The sequence below is a fragment of the Tachysurus vachellii genome, chromosome 21 (assembly GCF_030014155.1).
Source record: "Tachysurus vachellii isolate PV-2020 chromosome 21, HZAU_Pvac_v1, whole genome shotgun sequence".
In the NCBI taxonomy this organism is placed as follows: domain Eukaryota; kingdom Metazoa; phylum Chordata; class Actinopteri; order Siluriformes; family Bagridae; genus Tachysurus; species Tachysurus vachellii.
The window spans coordinates 12,681,160-12,703,472 of record NC_083480.1 but is presented as its reverse complement, the minus strand read 5'-3'; the positions used below and the strand labels follow the sequence as shown (position 1 = coordinate 12,703,472).

Here is a 22,313-nt window from a genome sequence, read left to right as displayed (position 1 = left end):
TAGGTATTTAATACTTACACATTTTAAGCCTTTATTGCTGGTCAACAGCTGACATTAGACTTGCATTAACAAGTGAGTTTGGTTTCTTTTTTTTCTTCTTCTTCTTTTTCTCTAACAGGGAAATTTGCTTGAAAGTTCTGTTTAATGACAAACAAGCTACAGAGATTAGGAGGGAATTTTCCTTTAGAGTGAAAATGGATTCTTGGAGCTCTGATTTTCGATCAGCGCATCCATGTAGTCCATTTATTGTGACAGATGGTTTTAATACTCGGGAACACGTGCTAGATTTGCAATTTGAGGAATAATTTCTGATTGAGCCAGAAGCCTTTGCCAGAACACTCCGACATCCGAACACCTTTTCCAGCTTGTTACCGGATCCAGACTGACTGTGGACCTCGAGCGTGACCATGGCGTCATATCGGAGACTTGGTATAAGAAGATGCATGGATTACAGCAGGGATTATTGTGTTTAAAAGACCCCAGAAATTTGTTGTGCCTTACGAGCTGGACTGGTTGGGGTTATTTATGAGAGTAGACCTCCAGAGGCAGACTGCAAGGAGGAAACTGACACCAGCTAGTAACTCTGTGAGCAGCTCAGGTTTATGATGATGAGAAGTCCTTGCTGAGCGTCTCATCCGTACGGCTAAGACACGGTGTTCCGCGTTAAGATGGGATATGAGCCACAGAAATGTAGCTTGTGAGAGTTTCAACATCCTGAACACTGTAGATTCTTATTGTGTTTAGCGTGAAAAATGTGAAAATGCAACCTGATATCGAGGGTGAAATCGAATACGTTGGGTTTTAATATTGAGTTGCAGCATTCCTGTATGACACATGTGTGTGTGTGTGTGTGTGTGTGTGTGCGCGTGTGGGCGTGTGCACATCTGAGTGGGTGGTTGTCACAAATGAATGGCTGCTGCCCATATTTGTCTCCAGCATGTGCGGGTTTCCCGGTCAAATAAGGGTCAGATTCTGGGAATCTGTGTGTGTGTGTGTGTGTGTGTGTGTGAAAAGGAGGGATGACGGTACTGGGGGAGTTGATTGATGGGTTATTGTGCAACCAGACTCAGCTAGACTGAACCGGTGAGGTCGTGGCCTAAACACAAGCTCTTTTTTCCTCTTCCTGCCCTCTTCTTTTCTCACTCTTTCTCTCCTCCTGTCTATTTTCTCTCCCTCCATTCACACCTCTCCATATCCCTAGCAATCTCTCTCTTCATCTGCTTCCCACCCTTCCTCTCTCTCTCTCTCTCTCTCTCTCTCTGTCTCTCTCTCTCCCTCTCTCTTTTTCGCTGACCATCTCCTTTCAATACTCCCGTTTTTTTTATTTTTTTTATTTTGTTTTCTTTGTCTCCCTTCCATGGATTCCTCCTGTACTTTTTTGGTGAATTATTCTCCGCAGCCGCATGTTGATTGCTGCAATTCGTCAGCCGTGTCTTCTTTCAAGCAACTTTTCAACAAAGTGCTCTCATCGCAATCACTTTTGTTATGGTTTACAACGTAATCTATGATCTCCTATCAAACCGTGTTTGTACTTCGTTGCAGCTCTCTATTCTGCACAGTGAGAGAGAGAGAGAGAGAGAGAGAGAGAGAGAGAGGAGTGAGAAGAGCTTGTCACGGTGAGCAATAGCTCAGCCTGCTCTTGCTGTACTTTCAGCACTGAATAGAGCTCTGTTACATGTTACATCTCTCTCTGTTTTTTTTTTTTTCTTTATTCTTCTTTGGTTCTTTCTTTGGGTCAAGATTAAATCCCAAACACGCTGCCTCACACCTTGTGCTGTCATTCAGACACAACACAAACAAGCAGCTGCAATTTTCTGCACTCCACTTCATCAATAATAAACAGAAACTAACATTATTTTAACAAAGAAAGTTACCACATGAAGCAAATGGTGTTTATATGAATAGCATTGACTAACAGAGGTGTCAATATTTTCAATTGATGGCTAAAATATAGCAATGCAGCTAATTGATAAGTACACTGGGTACTTAACTGGCTAATTTTGAAGGATTGCTGTTTTGTTGCTGCTATGTCAGTTTTACTCGACAGAACTATAACACCATAAATAAATAAATAAATATTAAAGGGGACTGTGGAGATGAAGTGGCTGTAATAGTGCGCACTATATTATATTACCTGTAATACGCAGTGGGGTGACAAGGTAAAGGTAAACACTCTGGATTTCTTATGCGGTTATGTGTGTGTGTACAGGGGGGCATTTATTTATGTAAATAACCCTGCCTTGATGTCACTTAATGTCCCAGTGCAGAACAACACAAAGTTTTTCTGACTTTCTGATCATGTGTGATGAAACATCTCTATCCTGGTGGGTGTGGCCTATTGTCTCATCCACTATGGCTCCACCCACATCCATGAGACACAAGGGAGACTGACTGGATTAACGGGGATGCACTTATTTCCAGGGATTTCAGAACAGCGTAACAGATATTGCGTCATCGGGCAGGCGTGGCCTATTTGCTAATCTAACCCTAACCCTAACTCTAACCCTGACTGTAGTTTTTATTTGTTTATTTGTTTTCGAAAATAGCCTAACTGTAAGATAACAAAGCATAATAGATATAAAATATAAAATCTACCTGTATGACTGTTTTGTCCTTCATTATCCATCGTAAGTGTGCGCTTTTTTTTTTTGAAAGAGGGCGTTTTTCCAAGACCTCCAGAAACACGCCCACTTTACGTCGTGGTAACAAAACCCCTGGAATTTAGTGAATGTCTGGTTTAACGAGGAAGAAAATTAAGAACATTTAATGCTCTAGCATCTTTCACCAAATCTTAGAAAAACTAGAACACTTGTTTGAGACCTTACACCCGATGTGATGTTAGACACCTCCAAACATCACCGAAATACTAATAAGAAGGAATAAAATACTTTTCTTTTTATTCGATATGTCAAGAAATTCAACTATTCAACGGACAGGATTTTTTTTTGTCCTAATTGTGTTCTAAAGTGTTTATTTATTTTTTTTTTGGTTTTGTTTTTAACAGATCAGTTTCATTTCTGTAACACTTCTAACAACAGATATTACCAGACAGAAATAACACACAGCAGCTTTACAGAAGTACAGATGTAGCTTTATATTTAGATCCTTAATGAGCAAGTCAGAGAGCGACAGTTGTTTTACTGACACTGTAAGCAAAACTAAATATTTTCAAGAATTGTCATATATTTATATATGGCTTATACCATATTGCACATTAATTTATCGATAGAATTTTGATTTCTGTGCGAATTCTTTTTTGTTATTTTCTTTTATCTATTCGTTGTCAGAAAACAGTCTTTATTGCCGTGTGTGTGTTCTCGCAGCCGTTCCCTGACTGTTAGCAGTGTTTTAAGCTGTAAAGCTGTACATCAAACCTTGTCAGCAGCTCAAATGGGTGGCAGGCCGTGTCCATGGGAAAGAGAGAATTAAAGGCTGCGATTGTGTTGGAGTAGAATGGAGCGGGGTTGGTGCCGGGTCATCAAGGTGTAGTGCAGCCGCTCTAATTGTTTTCCATCTCCACTCTCCTTCAGAACTGCCTGATTTATGGCAATTATCCATCTTTAGGATCATCTATCAACCTTGTAGTTGCTAGGCAATGGGAGCAGCTGCTGGTGTGTGTGTGTGTGTGTGTGTGTGTATGTACATGTGTGTCTCAGTGTGTGTGTTTGGTCTGCTGAGTTTTCTGTCAGACACTCAGCACAGGTTATGGTCTGGTCGAGACACCATAATGGGGGATTTAAAGAAACAAAGAACATTTTCGTTCCCTGCTGTTCCTACTCCCCCCACCCTTTGCTTCTCTCTCTCTCTCTCTCTCTCTCTCTCTCTCTCTCTCTCTCTCTCTCGCTCTCCCTCTCTCTCTCTCTCTCTTTCCTCTCCCTCCACATGAGGGTCCTCTGTCTGCTTTGAGACTGTTGTGTCTCTGCGCTGCATGTGTAGAACCTTATCGGTGTCTCCACATAAGCCATGACGCAGGAGATCATCCCTCGATATCCAGGCATGTTTGAATTAAACGGAGGACTCTGCGTCTCTTTCGAACCCGGGACCAGATTAAAAAACAAAAAAAACGAGGTCCTGGACAAAATAAAAAAAATGTAAAAAATGGGAGGATCCTGCAGATGGGAGGAGGGACTGAGGTGCTTATGATCTAATGGCCATTGTCTCACAGCTGCATGGCTCCTCCGTGACAGCAGGGAAAGGTGATTTATAGACCGTACAACGGCCCTCCACCCGCTCAGTCACACACACACACACACACACACACACACACACACACTCTTTCTGAGGGGGAAAGGGACAGAGAGAGCATGCGAGGGTGCAAAAGGAGAGAAAAAGGGTAAAGCACTGCAATGCAGAAACACCTGGATGCAGAAAATGCCTGTTTTTTTCACACTATAAAACAAGATCAGAGGCAAAACATGATCTGAGGCAGCATTAGCCAGGAATTTACTAGGAGTGTAGTTAAGTATTGAAACATCTATTTAAAAGGATATTTAAAAACAGATTTGAGGTTCACACATTAGCTGCAGTGTTACACTGTCTTATATCATATCGTAAACCACAGAAGCTGAAAGATCACTGTGTTGAGGAGGCAAGATTAGCATCTAGCGTTTAGCCGTAGCTGTTAGGATTTTTTTAGCTTCTGCTACAACGATACAGAAAAGACCTAAAAGCTGTGCTTTTCTGATTTCCAGATACATTTCAAGTCAATCATAAAAAAAATAAATTATTAAAGGAAAGGGATGTGAAAAACATATTTACTTATGCTAGTTGTTTTGTTCACGCTAGCTTTACAGTATTTTCTGAGCCAATAGAAAACAAGTGGGCGGGACTGACATCTGATAGATAGATAGATAGATAGATAGATAGATAGATAGATAGATAGATAGATAGATAGATACGTTCTTGTCATTGCACAGGGTACAATGAAATTAAGTGTCAGTCCTTATGGTGCAGAAAAAGGTAAAAAATAAAAAAGTATACACATACATATAAAAGAATATTAACATTAGCATAAGTGATCTGATAAAATACTATTTAGTTGAGGTAGTAGACAGCTGAGATATTGCACTTAATATATTGCAGTTTACAGATGGAGGAGTTGCTCATTTTTACGTATCATAACACCAAACATTTACTATATATTATATATATATATAGTAATAATAATAAATATACATTTTTTTCCCTTGTTTTTTTTTTCCTCCTAGATTCAACACTTCTTTCTGCTTGGAGTTTCCTTGTTAGCAATGTTGCTATGTCTGTATTAGAAATCATGTTTCAGCAGACATTTTGTTCTTTTTTTGCCTTTGAATACAAAATACAAACACTATAAAAAGTCAAATAGTATTGAACAAAGAAATAACAGCCCTTCGTAACAGCCCTAAGTACTTTATCCATTAACATTCAGACTGCTTTTTTATGTTTCCTGAGGTGATTTGTTCACTGTAATTCTTATGAATTTCAAGAAATCTGTGCCACTTAACACTCTCACCATGAAACACCCAATCAATTAATCTAATTAATTTGTTCAGCCCAGCATATTAATTCCCATCCATTATTAAGAGCTTCCTTTGACGTCTGCTTTTAATTTGAAGCATTACGCCTGCGTTTCGGACTCGTCCCATAAACACTTCCTCGTTGAAGTGCAGATAATGATTTGTGCGAGACCTTTAGGTTAAGGTGGCTTCAGTTACTCAGCAATCATGAATTTCGGTGTTTAATTAGCCAAGCCGTGGATGCTTTTAGCCTCTCGCTGTTTATATCTCACAAAGGATGTCAGGAGTTCAGCTGTGGAAAAAGTTGAGGCTGAGATGTTAAAAGATGTTAAAGAAGTCTTGATGTATAAGACAGCAGAGTCTCTTCAGTGGGGTGTAAATATGGTGTGTAACGGATTCTGCTCACCTCTTGAGCTTGATTGTAGTGAGGTGTGTATTTTGGACTGTAGGACATTTATCTGTTAGCGTGTCGCCCTTAGGGAAGTGACACACTGATTTGTGAGTGCGCACAGCAGGTAGCGTTGGTACCTCACAGCTCTAAGCTCCTTGTTTTGATCTTGAGCTCAGGTTAATGCCACGTCGTATGTTCTCTTTGTGTCCGTGTGGGTTTCCTCTATGTTCTTCTCTTTCCTCCTACCTCCAAGAACCATATTGGGAGGTAGTTTGTATATATTGTGTGTGTGTGTGTGTGTGTGTGTGTGTGTGTGTGTGTTTTGAACTAGTGTCCCATTCAGAATGTATTCCAGTGTTCCTGGTGTAGACTCTGGATCCAGCTCCATGCTGACAGAATAAATCTGTAACTTAAGATGAATAAGAGTGAAAACAAACTGTTGCCCTCTGCTGGTGTGGAGGATTGCTTTTATGTTTGCACATTTGTGTCTAGTTTTGCCAGGTGTTCAAGTTCCTAAAAAGCAAAAGAAGTAGATTATTAATAACTTTTAAAAAGTGTGTCACGTTTATGTGCTCTTTATGTAATTTAATAATGTTAATGAATTCATTTAGTGTATTAATCATGCAACAACTCCCCCGGTCCAAAGACATGCATGGTAGGTTGACTGGCATCTCTGGAAAATTGTCCGTAGTGTGTGATTGCGTGAGTGAATGAGAGTGTGTGTGTGTGCCCTGCGATGGGTTGGCACTCCGTCCTGCCTTGATGCCCGATGACGCCTGAGATAGACACAGGATCCACGTGACCCGAGGTAGTTCGGATAAGCGGTAGAAAATGAATGAATGAATGAATCATGCAACAAATGCTAAACATGCTACATGCTTCTGGGAATTGGATTTTTTTTTTCTTTCTTTTATTAATGAAGCATAAACGTGATCCACTGCTTTATAAATCTCATACCTGCTATGTCTCACCATTGCTCGCTAAAAGACCAGACTCTTGCAGTCAATCCAGTCCTGTACATGATGGAACGCATTACCTCACTGATGTAAATTGCTGTTAACAATCTGCTAATTGAGCTTCTTCATTATTCATCAGCCGTTTTGATATCGGCATTTAGCAGGCTCGTGGGCGCGCGAGGGCTCTGTTGTGGCGTACGTGGTGAAAGCGGCACGACACGGCTAAAGAACAGTACAGCTCGCACATCTCCTCTCTGCTCTTTCCCTGCCTATTGTTTGAAGCTAATGCAAAATGCACTGTCTATATGACCCATTTTAGCGGCCCATTAGCATAATTTGGCTGTCGCGTGGCCAGTGAGTTAATGTGCTTGCAAATGACAGGGAGAGTGTGTTATACGACCTTAGGGTTTTTAAAAATTAAATGACAAAGTGGGCCGCGCTTTGCATAAGTATGGGCTCGACATTCAGGGGCGTGTGTGTGTGTGTGTGTATGTGTGTGTGTACAGTAACAGTCATGTCTTTCTGCAAGGTGAGCAAGATATTTTGTATCTGTAGGTGAATATCTGAATTTGATTCATTCAGCAGTTTAAGAAATGTTACATATTGAAAAGAAAGCCAGATTTGTGGCTCTAGCAAGTATACATTTGGTTAAATAGCTTTAAGTTACTAGAGTAATCGAAATTACTCCTGACACTTTTCTGTTCTGAGAAAAAATAAATCCCCTTTTACGTGGCTTTAATGGTGCTCAGTGTAAAGCGAAGAGATAAAGAGAAAGCAGAGCGTGAAGCTGAATGGCACACCAGTTGTGCCGGGCCCTGGAGTTATCCTGCCATATGGCGGCCTGTTCCGCTCGGGCCGGCCTCTCACGAGCTGCGTCACTTACAGACGAGATGGCGCCGTTCATTTTGAGACACCTCTCCACCGTATCCACAGCAACACAGATCAGCGCCGGTGGGTGAGGAGAGGTAGGCTGGGTCGCTGTAAAACGCCCGTCTGCACTTCAAAGCCTCCCTTTGTTTAGTCTGTAATAAAGTTAGATGTGGCTTGCGGTGAAAAGAGGCGAAAAAAAACCCGACAAAGACGCTCCTCAGAGCAAAGGATTGTGTGCGAGATGATGAAAAATGTGAAGGCTTTCTGCTTGCCGAGGTTCACATTGGGCCAGGGGAAGGAGGTGGGGTGAGGGGGACGAATACGAACCCTCGGAAATCTGTCCATCCCTATAGCGAGCTCGTTACTCCTCCACACAGTTCATTCATCAGTGACCGCGCTCCAAATGGAGGCTGTAATTATTAATCACCATTCACACACAGAACTACAAGTAGGGGAAAAGTGCTTACAAAGGGTTTAAATAGGTGCTGTACTCCCACGTACAGCCATCACCGAGCCATGGACGGATAAATATCAGGATTATAGAAGCGGCCTAAACCGGAAACTGAGCACTTTGGACAGATAACCTTGATTTTAGTTAATATAGGGGGTGAAATATTTAATATAGTTAATAGTTAATATAGGGGTTGAAATATTTATTCATGTTTAAGATTCCGATGATTTTGGTTTCAATTTCAATACATGGTTTGTTAAAAAAGAAAAAGATTTTTTCCAGCATGATCATTTCCTGCTTGTAGACACTAGACTTTTCCTTTAGGGATGTCCGAACCAATTTCCCGGTTTGTACAGTACTGTATTTGTAATATTTACATAATCAAAGGCAAAAAGTTCACCTTTTATGTGTGGATTGTTTAAATTCTCAAATGGCTAATGTCATGAGTTCACACTTCATTTCAATGATTTGTATGAATTTCTGAATTTTTTTAGTATGTGGTATGTCACGTTTGCTTTAATACCATGACTTTGTTTAAACCAGATGATCCGTGTTCTGTCAGTTCCATCGTAGATAGTTAACAATTTCTAAAAAGCACGTCTCGAATCCGGCTCCAAATCTGAAACGACATTATTTTTCGGATGGTTTGTGCTACGTGTATGTTATTCAATGCCATGAAGTTTTACTCAAACTAGCGAGCATTTATAGTGAATAGAAAGTATTTAGGATGTTGGTTCACTGTAAAGATTCATGGACATATGAAAGACAAACTGAAGTTAAATACATCCGATAATTAAAATAAAACGAATCCTTTGTTTTAGAGTCGGATGATGACGTGACGTCACGTGATTTACTTTATTTCTCCAAAAAAAATGTATTTTCATCAAAAACTGCAGAACTCTTGCTTTTTCTTTTTTTTTTTTTTTTTTTTTTCTTTTCTTCGAAGAATCAATTATTTTTCCTATCCCTAGTCCAGTGAGCGTTTCTTTAAACTTTCCGGAGGCTGTAAGCATTTCTACAGCAGACATCCAGGATCACTGCAGGCCATGAGCAGACTGGATCAAACAGCATCGTGCCGCTCCAACCGGCGTGCAGGAAGAAGGGGGGGAGAGAAAACGAGAGAGACAGAGAGAGAAAGAGATTGCTGCATTCCCACTGACATGCTGTGCATTACCATAATTGGCTTTTCTACATGATAGGACAGAGGAAATAATAATGTCATTTTATTTACAGCCTTCAGTGTCCTGGCCTTCCCCCTCCTCGTCTTCCCTCCCTCTTCCTCTCGCTCTCGCGATCCCTCTCTCCGTCTTTCTGTCCGCCACTTCAGCGGGCCGCCTAGGTCAAATGACGTGGTTTGATCAGACCTGTCCAAAGGCATCAGGGCTGAGTGGCATGTAATGGAGACCCGGTGACAAACCACATGGGCCAGCCAAATAAGACTTGCCAGTTTTCCCATTAAAATGTCGGCTAAACAGCGCGGCTCTCCGCTGGCCACTCCAAAACCACTCTGACCGGCTAAATCAGACGACGGAGAGGCGCCTGAATTGGACATTAGTACTGCAAATGACTGCCGTGATTGCCCCCTCTCTTGCTAAATAAAATAAATAAATAAGGAAGAGGAGGGGTGTAAAGGTGGAAGATGCCAGTTGTAGTAGGAGACACTCAGGCTGATGGTGAATTCGCACATCTGCACATCCTCTTTGTATCAGTTCTCAGGATTTTAGGGCATGCCATACACACACAAGTATTAAAAATGTCAGGTTTGTTCTGACCACACGGCATCAGTATGAAGCTTGTAGAAGATTTATGGATTCTGAACAGTTTAATTCGACGTAATTACAGATCGAATAAACGTTTGCAAATATTCACACAAGCAAACATTTACTGAAATAAACGCCAAAGAATTTCAGATCTTTCTGAATGGATGTTGTTATGATTTATGTTGGCATCAGGTATGTTTTCCACTTCAGCCCATCTCATGACATCTATGTTTAGAGCTTTGGATGAAAGTCTTGATTTGAGTCCTAAATTGTTAATTGTGCATTTTCTTTATTTATTAATGAGATGATTGTGATTTCAGAGATGTAGCCCTGGCAAGTTTGAACACCATTCTGGGAAATGATGGTTAAGGATCGTCTGAAGGTCATAAATCTAAGATTGTTATGGCCTCTTGTAAAGTCTAATGAGACTTAGTCAGAAGAGACACACATGCCATGTCTGAAATACCAGCGCTATGTTTACTAAATGTACTTAAGCTTTAACTGATTAAACGTTTAATATTTTTGCATTTGTCACACTTATACGGAAGACAATCAACTCAGGATAGTATAAGGCTGATCCTTTTGTGTAGTGTGTCTGTGTGTGTGCGTGTGTGTGTGCGTGTGTGTGTGAGTGCATGTGTGTGTGTGCGTGTACAGTACATATGAGATATTTGGATGAAACTCTGTAGTGTACATGGCATATTCTACATCTCATCTTTGTTGGTTGTGACAGTGAAACACTGTGTATGTATGTGTGTGTGTGTGTGTGTGTGTGTGTGTGTGTGTGTGTGTGTGTGACCTGCTCATGTCCTGCTCATGTCCCGTCGCTGTGTCACCTGTCCAAACTCTGTGAGGTCTCAGCAGCCACAGTGACAGCTCCGCTCTGGACACAGATGGCCTCGCTCTCCTTCTGCACACACACACACACACACACACACACACACACAAACACAAGCTGACACATCTCCTCTGATTATTTTAGATATTATCCCTTAGATATAATTTAGATAAGAATCCAAATAAAATGTTGATTTACATTTAAATGTGACTTTTTACTATATATATATATATATATATGTGTGTGTGTGTGTGTGTGTGTGTGTGTGTGTGTGTGTGTGTGTCAGTAGACGCACATATTTTGTCCCTCAGATGAACTGTAAGCATCACTAACTATATCTTCCACTTGTAAAGCAGTGTTATTTGCATATTACTTATTTGCATACTGGAACCTGATTGGTTCTTATATTTCAATATGCAAAATAATCTTAGCTCACATTTTCAATTAGATTTCTAGCTGCCTTTGTTTCTTTAAGAAAAGTAATAATAATATTATTATTATTATTATTAATTACATGTGCATTCTCATGTTCTATCAACAGAGTTAATAGTTTGTTAAAACTATTTCATCACATTTTGCTCCTCAGAGTTTGAACTTTTGAACCAGAAATTGAACTTTCCTCTTCGCTAGCAGCTTCCACTTTTCAGTCAAAACTGCTCCTTTTAATTGTACGTGTTCTTGAAAACTTCTGTCCTTTTCTCACCCTTGACAGTACAATGTGGGGTTTTTGTTTTTTATTTTATTTTATTTTTTTTTATATTTTGTTGATTGACAAACACAACAAGGCCCCCCTACTCCCCTACTCCCCCTTTAATCCCTCTTTCTTTGTTCGGCGTGACGCTTAAAAGCAGAGGCTCAATGAAAGATGTCAGCAGTCAAATTTCTGATTGGGTTATTAAGTGCGAGCGCCGTTGCGATCGTCTGGCGGCTCCTTGACGCAGATGGAGGGGAGGAAGAAAAAAAAATTGCCAAGTCGGGCCTTGAAGGCTTGATGCACGGACAGTGACACGCCAGCACGCTTTGCCTGTCACACGCCACGTGGCGTCAAAGGCTGAAGAGACGTGTTCGTTTTAGTGTCAGCTTCTGCCCATCTTCCAGCGAATGGCTCTCTCTCTCTTTCTCTCTCTCTCTCTCTGTCTCTCAGTCACTCTCTAGTAAGCTTTCTCTCTCACTGTAATTATAGTGAAAAAGAAAGTTCTCTTTTCTTGTTGTTTTAATGTGATAAGCTGTCGTAAGTGCTGCATTGACTTGAGGGAATTAGCCGGCCTGCGCTCCTCCGGGCGAATATTCCTTTCGCTGCAATTTCCGATAACTGAGTTATTTGACAGTTTGTAATGTTTATTTCAATGAGTGCTGTTGCTTTACGCCGCCTGCTTGATTTCTCAGCGGGCCTGATGGATTGATATCGGTGAAAAGTTTAACGGCGAGCTCAGATCGGCCTTCGGCGGTGTCACGCCAATTAAGTACTTAAATGAAGAATTAGTTGCTATAATATTGATATATACTGAACACTTGCTAGACATTGGTTCGTATTAATAAAAATGTAAAAAGGGTAACTACACCTCCTTTTACTGTACACAGGCGTCAGTCAGTCAGTTACAACTGCTCCTGCATTTCTTTCCCCAGCCATAAATGGCAGCTAACAAACATCAGGTATCACGTCCGGTCTGATTACAGTACGCTCAGTAGCACGCTGTTTGAAGCTGACAGCACATCTGCTTAGAGCGCCTCAGACGGATCCTGGCATCTAGGACAGATATCTGCTGGTGGCTCGCTGAGATAAAGGAGCAACTCTCAACTCCCAACACAGTCTGTCTCATTCTCTTCTCTTCACTATCTCCTCGCCTGCGTCTCCGCTTTCTCCGTCTCCTCCTCTTGCGCTCTCTTTTCCTTCTCTGTCTCTTCCGATTGCCTTCAAACCTGCACAGGCTGCTTTTAGAGATTCAGCTGTGTTGTGTTGTGTTGTGTTGTGTTCAAAATGGCTGATAAGAACAAACCCCCCAGACACACTTCCTGCATAGGGAGAAAAGGGTTTTTTCAGAGCTGGACACATTCCAAACACACACACACACACAGACTCAGAGGTGCTTTGATGTGTTTCTCTGTACTCATTTTGTTTATCTCCTGATGCAGATCGAAGCCAGCTGATGAAACAGGAATTTAATCCAACCATTCCTCATTACAAACTTGGTCTCTGGGTCCTTTATTCACTTTTCATTAAGCAAATTAAACAACTAATGTACCTCTCTAGCTCTTTCCCTCTCTCTTTCTCTCAAGTTCTCTTGCTCTAGCTTTCTGGCTGCTGTGACAGTGTGCAATTATTCTGTTTTCTGTCACAGCTCACGTTGCATACAATACATGGAAACAGTTTTTTTGTGTCTCGAACATGAAACCGTATATTTGAGAACACTGGAGTATTTTTGTGCCATTTCAGCTAGAAAAACGGCAACATCTCAATTTGGATGTATGTAATAATAGAAAGAGCACTTTATTTACCGACATTGTGCTAAATCATAACATAACATAATTTAATCATAAACCTACTTGGCATTTCTTTAAAGAACACATACTTAATTTCATTTGTAATGATCCATCTTCCCGTAAACAATTAGAGATCATTTAAATAGTGGGGTTTGTTTTGTGCTTCAGTAAATTTCCATTTAATTTAACATTCACGAACCAGTAATGAATGGATATCAGAGACTAATTAAAAGATATGGTGGGTTTTACAAATCTCCTGACTAATTGATGACTAACTGTGGTCTTATTTAAGCTTAACACTATATTAGATCATAACACAAAAAATGTATCTCAAGCGAACTTTAATTGTTAGGCAATAAAATGAATCAGACTTCATTGCACTCGTGGCATCATATCGAGTGCTCTTAACAGAAAACAAAATGATTTACAGCTTTAGAATTTAGTCCATTCAGATGCTAAATATTCTCAGTCCCAATCAGAGTGAAAGCCAGTCCAGATTTTCCATCATTCCCTGCTCTCGCTGTCTCTTTTTCCTCTCACATTCTCAGACGTGCACATACACTGAGGCTGCACACGCAGTGGACTCCCAGAGATTTAGTACAACATGGACCGTGACAACAAGACATGTCATTTCCACTCGTGCTTCGGCACGACACACTGCAAGAACTTCTACTACTGCTGCCAACTACACTGTGTGCAGCACCGCATCTTTGGCAATAACTCAGATGCAGTCTCCTGCCCAGAAAAGCCTGACTTGAGTGGCACAGTGGTGGGGGAAACTGGATCAAAGTCACTCACAGTCTGTGCCCTCTAACTATGAGGGAGAGAGTCAGAGAGAGAAATCATACTTTTTTTTTTTTTTGTCAGTATGGCTTGCCTGGTAAATGGGGCAGATATTGAGACCTAACTATTAATTTGAGATTTCTCTGGTCCCGTTTAAATAGGACTGTAAAAGAAGTGATCAACAATTCTAAGGATACTCATGCCACAATATTATCTAGCCAGTAAGTCTGCATAAAATCTGTAGTAGCAGGATAAAAATGCTGGTTATTCGCATGATAAATGCTCAGTACAAATGGATTTTGCTTTCTAATTTTCAGCTAGGCACACCATAAAGCTTTTTTTCCAAACACCTGTCTGATCTCATATTTTTAATAATGTTCTTTTTTTGCTGTTGTCCCTGGTTTTCATCCTCAAGGGGACTTATTTTTCTTGCTCATCCATGCTCTTCTTTACCCTTGCTGAGCTGTAATATTCGATAGCTTTGTTAGTCTCTGCAGTGAAGGGTACTATCTATCATAGTCAAGATATGGATGTTTGCCACTTTATAATTGCAAACTTGTGTCCTCTGCCAGGACTATTGACAAGAAATCTCTTTAGGATCATTATGTAGGCGTGCAAGCACACATGCAGGAAAATTTCATACGTCAAATAATGCCTTAGAAACCTCAAAATAACTTTCAACAACTGAATCCATTTTGAAAGTTGCATTTTCTCTCCTTTTGAACCTTCTGCTTCATCATCATTTTTTTCTCTTTTTTTGTCTCCTTTGGGTTTTCACAGCCTACGTGCCTGAGGACGAGCTGAAGGCAGCCAAGATCGATGAGGAGCACCTGCAGGATGATGGCCTCTCCTTAGATGGCCAGGACACAGAGTACCTGTGCAATGAGGAGGAGGATCCACGTGAGCAGCTGAGCTACCAGAACTCCCCTCTCAGCAATGGCACCAACCCTGACGCTGGGTATGGCTCACCCCTCAGTGACACCAGCGATCACCTGGCTGATTTTAAAAGCACCTCCTCCAAAGAGGGCCAGGAGAGGGATGAGATTGAGGACATGGAGACAGAGCCTGGTCTCTCTGAGCAAGACAGCTTGGCAAAGATGAAAGCCGCCTATGCAAACTTGATCTCAAATGCCTCATGGTCCAGCCTCACAAGGGACATTATTAAAAGCAAGCAAGCTAATGTCAGCAACAACAGTACCACAAGTAACCACAAGGGGAGCAATAGCATTATGAATAGTCATGCAAGTAACATTAACATCAGCAGTGGAAGCAGCACTGTTAGCACAGTCAGTGTTAGTGCCACAACCAGCACCACCCCAAGCAACACTTCTGCCAGTGCCACCACTTTAACGAGTAATAGCAACGGGAATGTAAGTGGTACCAGTAGTGGAAGTGTCTCTTATGACTGGCACCAAGCTGCTCTTGCTAAAACATTACAGCATACACCATACCACCTTCTCCCAGAGCCCAGTCTCTTCAGCACAGTGCAACTGTACCGGCAAAACAATAAGCTGTACGGGCCTGTATTTACTGGTGCCAGCAAATTTAGATGCAAGGACTGCAGTGCAGCTTATGACACACTTGTAGGCCTCACAGTACACATGAATGAAACAGGCCATTACCGTGATGACAATAAAGATCAGGAGGATGACATGGGCAAGAAATGGTCCAAGCCAAGGAAGCGTTCCTTGATGGAGATGGAGGGCAAAGAAGATGCTCAGAAAGTCTTAAAGTGCATGTACTGTGGGCACTCATTTGAATCTCTGCAAGATCTAAGTGTCCACATGATCAAAACAAAACACTACCAGAAAGTGCCTCTCAAAGAACCAATGCCGGCTCTTGCCTCAAAGCTGGTGCCCTCTACCAAAAAACGAGTCTTTCATGACCTAGTGTCACCCTGCTCACCCGAGTCCATCACTAGCACAACAGGTGTTCCACTGACAGAATCCACACCCACCAAAGACCAAAAGGTTACTAACCCCTATGTTACTGCTAACAATCGATACGGCTATCAGAATGGTGCAAGTTACACCTGGCAGTTTGAAGCCAGAAAAGCCCAGATTCTCAAATGTATGGAATGTGGAAGTTCCCATGACACCTTGCAGCAGCTTACAGCTCATATGATGGTGACAGGACATTTCCTCAAAGTTACCAACTCTGCTTCAAAAAAAGGGAAACAGTTAGTGTTTGACCCAGTGGTGGAGGAAAAAATTCAGTCCATTCCTCTTCCACCAACCACCACACGTCTACCAGTTCCCACTATCAAGTCACAAATGGACTCTCTATTACAGACGTCTACAACTGAGGAGAGAAAAGATTCACAGGAGGAGAAAAAAGAGGTAAATGAACCAGAGAGGAAAATAAAAGAAGAAAAGGAGGACCCATCTGACAAACTGGAGAACTCTGAAAAAACTGGCCATTACAAATATCTCCGAGAAGAGGATTTAGAAGAGACCCCAAAAGAGGGTCTTGATATTCTCAAGTCTCTAGAGAATACTGTTTCTAGTGCAATCAGCAAGGCTCAGACAGGGACCCCTACATGGGGTGGTTATCCAAGCATCCATGCTGCCTACCAGCTCCAAGGGTCAATGAAGTCGCTCACTGCTGCCCAGACTATAAAAATGCAACCGACATTCAGCGCTAGCAGCTTGAAGTGTCTGTCAACTGAAACTAGTGCCCTCATCCATTCTCCAGGAAGCCCATCTCCACCTCCAAACCATAAAAGCAACGTCTTAGCCATGGAAGAGTTAGTGGAGAAAGTTACTGGAAAAATTGTGTCTAAAAAGGAGAAGGAAGAGAAGTCTACTGAACGCATCACAAAACGTGTCTCTACACCATCACCATCGCCTGTACCCAAGGAGAAAAAAGACTTCCCTCAGCCAACTGACCTTAGCAAGCCTACAAAGAATGGCATCACTGAAGAGACTGAGTCACTTAGTAAGGAAGGGGAACAAATTGAGAGACATTCTGAATCTCCAGACAAGAATGGAATGGACACTCTTAAAACACAAGTCAGCAATGGGTGTAGTAGTTTGGGAATAATCACTGACCACTCACCAGAACAGCCTTTAGTCAACCATCTCAGTGCACTGCAGTCCATCATGAACACTCACCTGGGCAAGGCATCCAAAACCGTCAGCCCATTATTAGACCCATTAGCAATGCTGTACAAGATCAGCAACAACATGGTGGAGAAACCGTTTTACAGTCCAACTCAGGTTAAGCAAGTTGAGTCCATCAACAGGTACTATGACAACGAAGACCAGCCGATAGACTTGACGAAATCCAAGAACAGCAATGGGCGCCCAAACAACAGCTCCTCTACTGTCATAAACAACAGTAGCAACAGCAGCATTCCCAACAGTAATCGACCAATTCTTTCCAACTTATCCGAATCGCTGTCTTGCCCTCTGAGGGAAAATGCTCTGATGGATATCTCGGACATGGTGAAAAACCTCACAGGCCGCTTGACACCAAAGTCATCAACACCCTCTTCAATCTCTGAGAAGTCAGAAGCAGATGGCAGTGCTTTTGAGGATGCACTGGAGGACTTCACCCATGTTCAAAAGAGGAAAGGGAGGCAGTCGAACTGGAACCCCCAACACCTTCTGATCCTACAGGCTCAGTTTGCATCCAGCCTTCGTGAAACTCCAGAGGGGAAATTTGTCATCACAGACCTGGGTCCACAGGAGCGTGTACATATCTGTAAGTTCACAGGTCTCTCAATGACTACAATCTCTCACTGGCTTGCCAATGTGAAGTACCAGCTTAGGCGGACTGGCGGAACCAAGTTTCTAAAGAACATTGACTCTGGCCAGCCTCTGTTCTTGTGCAGTGACTGCGCCTCCCAGTTCAGAACTCCCTCCACTTACATTAGCCACTTAGAATCCCATTTAGGCTTCAGTTTAAAAGACCTGTCAAAGTTGTCTATAGACCTTATGAGAGAGCAGCAAGCAGTCACAAAAATGATAACGGACAAGACTTTCAGTTCCCTCGGCTTGAACGAGGACGACTCTAATTCCATCTATCAGTGCAAACTGTGCAATAGGACCTTTGTCAGCAAACATGCAGTTAAGCTGCACCTCAGCAAAACACATGGCAAGTCTCCAGAGGACCACTTGATCTTTGTGTCTGAGCTTGAAAAGTTAGATAAAGCATAGAGGAGCAGGCCAGTGGCAATGAAGTGACTGACTTGAGAATCATTGCACTACATCACTGTTCTGCACTGCATCGGAACTGAGCCTTCAGTCAAAATTGATTAAACTTTTGTTGTGCAACTGCCTGACTGGACCATGAACTGTCTCTCCTTTTTCAGTTGTTGCTGTTTTTTCACTCTGTTGATTTCTATATCTTACTTTGTATTGTATTTATATGTGTTAATTATGTGCATGTTTATTTTCCCCTAGTGATTCCAGATTTGAGCAAATTTTCCACTCTTTGTACTTTGTGGAATTGAGAATGAGACCAGCATGGTATCCATGGGCATGGTCAAAAAAAAAAAAGGCTGTAACACATGAAAACAAGGAGTACCACGTGAATTTTGTTTAATCGATCATCCCGGATTGTTAAAATAAGTGACAATTTCAGCAAACAAATGCGCAGAAGCTATAAAGAATATATAAAGAGTTTAGAGTTATTGTTTTGAGCTTGACTTTCCAAATTTGTCTTTATACCAACAATACCAACATCCCATTGAATCACTGAAAATATACAAAAGACAGCATTGTATCTTTAAAACCTCAACAGATAATGAATGACTGGCTGCTTCACATGATACACTTTGTGTTTATAAATAATTTTGTTTGAACATTTTTTGTTAAATCAGTTGGTTTTGTTGTTAAGTATCTTTTTTTACCGTAGCAATTTGGAAATGTATGCTTTGGTACCGACTTTTCTCTTTCTATAGGTTTGCTTCGATATCAACCTGTAAAGACTTAATCAAATCATTATATACAGTACATATATATTTAAATGATCTGCAATGATGTACATGTACATTTTTCCATCATCATATCTTGCCAGTTGCCGCAGCTTTGTTTGTATGGTGTGCATTCTTTTATATTGTCATTTTATATATAGTACACAAAAAGGAAATAATATGTAAATAGATATATATGCAGACGGTATGTGAACAGTAGCGCTGACGTTCATCCTTTTGGTCCTCCAGTGTGGTTAATATTAATTGGTTTGATGGAATGCATCCTCAGATGCACATTATGCCTGAGTGAAAAAAAGCAATGCACAACAGGAAAACCAGTGCATTTCAATGTTTTTAATCATACCATTGTGAAATGTCTCATCAACTCATAAAAAAATATTGTTTTTGTCTCTCAATTGTAAAATAAATCCTGACATTTCTTGAATAAGTCTCTCTTCTCTAATTGTTCTATTCAGATCATAGGGTTATGTGATGATGTCATTCGCAACAAGGAAGAGCTTTGGAAAATGTAAATTCTTGAAGGATCTTAAGTTTTATTACCCCCTGAGAAATAGAATTAGCCCTAGAGGGGGTGGACAATTTCAAATTGGCATTCTAGAGTATCTTCTAAACGTTCACTCAGGACTTGATCTTGGTCAGGGTGGACGCAGAGCTTATTGGGTAGAAGAAAGGGAATATACCCTGGATGAGGTAATATTCCATTGCAGGGCAATTATGCACATACATTTACACACTTTTTCACATTTACATCTACTTATTGCTATGGTTTTGGGTAGGTGGACCCAGAGAAATCCCCACACAGACACAGAGAAAGTGTGAAACTCTACAGTACATAGACGCAATCAAATCAAACCAGGAACCCTGGAGCTGTGAGGCAGTAATGCTCTCAGTCACACTACTACACCATCCTGCAAAATGCCATGTTCAGTGCAAAATTTTTTTAGAGCATTTGTTTTAAATGTGTGCCTACAACAAGCACAGAATTGTTACACTCTCTCACTCACTCACTCACTCATTTTCTACCGCTTATCCGAACTACCTCGGGTCACGGGGAGCCTGTGCCTATCTCAGGCGTCATCGGGCATCAAGGCAGGATACACCCTGGACGGAGTGCCAACCCATCGCAGGGCACACACACACTCTCATTCACTCACACAATCACACACTACGGACAATTTTCCAGAGATGCCAATCAACCTACCATGCATGTCTTTGGACCAGGGGAGGAAACCGGAGTACCCGGAGAAAACCCTTGAGGCACGGGGAGAACATGCAAACTCCACACACACAAGGCGGAGGCGGGAATCGAACCCCCAACCCTGGAGGTATGAGGCGAACGTGCTAAACACTAAGCCACCCTGCCCATAGAATTGTTACATTATTCAATATTTCTTTGGTCTAAACGTTCCGGTACATTTTCACCTTTGTGAAAGATGGCGATTCGGTGATAAATTTTTGTGTTGTATGTAAATGAGGGAATGTTGCCATGGACAAATGCTGCTGCAGACAACCATTCACCAAAAAATAGGAAGGTAAAACGAAAAAAAAAAATACCTTTGGATTTTACACACCTCTAGTAAACTTGGCTGTCCAAGACTGCAAGCAGGAACAGACACAGATCTAGAGTCCTCTTTTGTTAAGGAATTTAACGCAGTCCCTGTACATATTCTATGTAAATTACTATAATCACAACAAATGTTACATTGCAAGTATCTGGAGTACCAACCGAGACATCAACTTAGATGCCATTTAAGCAGATTTGCATAACTTTTGCCTACTCCAACAAATATTTTCCACAGGGTATTTCACATGGTTTTCTGACTATATAGAAAAATGTCCAATATCTATTGGGAATCCAACAATTTACTCTTTTCAACTCAATTACTGGGTGATTATGCCTATGGACACTAGGGTTTGAGAGCTTTAGAAAACCTGAGGGAGCCAATGACTGATATACATGGTGTTTGCCCAATAATCTAATCCTCTATTCACAGCAGCTTTGGGGAGTTGCCGAGGCAAACCTCTTGTTAGTTGTCCTATTTGAGAATACAATCTCACTCAAATTGGCATGTTTTGATTTCCCCGTAGTCCCATAGTGTGCATGCCGAGCCTCAGCGTCGAAGTTCTGCTTTTCTTCAATTACTGCAATTTGTCATTCAAATGGCCCGTGCTGCAAAGAAATTTACTTTGGATTGTGTCAGAAATTAAAATGAGCGTGAATAAAATAAAATATGTTTTATAACCCAGGTCATAAAATGTTGTCAATTTTTTATTTATTTTTTTTTGTCCAGCCTGCAGAAGACAAAAGAAGGTTTAAAAAGTTTATGTCATTCATTTAATTCAGGTGAAGGTGCTAGCAAACCTTCCGATCAAGTTGGGAGTTAAACAGACTTAACAATGCATGAAGTCACAGTTTTGCCTCCAGAATAACGAGATGAAAGAAACATTGTTATTAAAATCGTACCTTTCCCAGACATAGAGATTCCGGTGTATTATTAAATTAAGCCTTCTATTTTTCCTGACATATGGGTACGCGACTCTCAGTGAAGATAAAGAGGACACGCCAGGTTTCTCTCCAGAGGAATTGCACAGAGCGACTTCCTGCCTGCCTGCCATTTACTTTTACATTTGCCGGAGGCACTGCGTTGAGAAACAATAGAATAATGCGGTGTTTCACACTGAATCACTTCACACTGAACACAGCTGGTGTTCTGTACCTTAAAGCTAGAGTTCTATATAAGCGCCGAAGCTTAGGGTGAAACGGTTAAAGACGGTATACACTTGGAGATTTAGAGATTTAAGCACCCTCGTACTGTAGGTTTGTTTGCCAGTCATTTATTTATTTATTTATTTATTTATTTATTTATTTATTTATTTATTTATTTATTTATAATTCTTTCAATATGATTCCATATTCAGTAGCATTAAGTAGAAGTAGAATTTTAAACTTCCCTTATTTTATTGTCTGCTTTCTCTGTAAAGCATTACCTTATGTACTGTATCATACAGATAAGCAAGGTAGATGCAATTGTAAGAGTGGCTTTTGTCAGGAATTTAAGCTCCAACTTTTCTTCTAATTCAACTTAAAATTCCAGCATTGAATGTAAAAAAAATGAACGTAACCGTTAAATTATGACTTAACCATCTCATTTTTAAGGTTGCTGACAAATCCAGTGGAAGATGGTTGTGGGGATTTATTTTTTAACCTAAAATTATTAAACACACAAAATATAGGTAACTTCATCCACACATGAGGACATTACGTACTAATTATTATTATTATTATTATTATTATTATTATTATTATTATTATTATTATTATTATTTTAATAAATGCCAATCTAGTTCA

The 22,313-nt window shown here is 40.9% G+C and overlaps 1 protein-coding gene across 2 annotated transcripts in view; it reads left to right on the top strand.

The window, feature by feature from the left end:
* The window catches only part of tshz1 (teashirt zinc finger homeobox 1), a 44,337-nt gene extending 24,946 nt beyond the window's left edge, over positions 1-19,391 (top strand). For both annotated transcript variants that reach the window (XM_060896868.1, XM_060896867.1), the window contains one exon: positions 14,806-19,391. In XM_060896868.1, the coding sequence (XP_060752851.1) occupies positions 14,806-18,185 (3,380 nt within the window). In that variant the 3' untranslated portion in view covers positions 18,186-19,391. The remainder of the gene's footprint in view (positions 1-14,805) is intronic.
* The last annotated feature ends 2,922 nt before the right edge of the window (positions 19,392-22,313 follow it).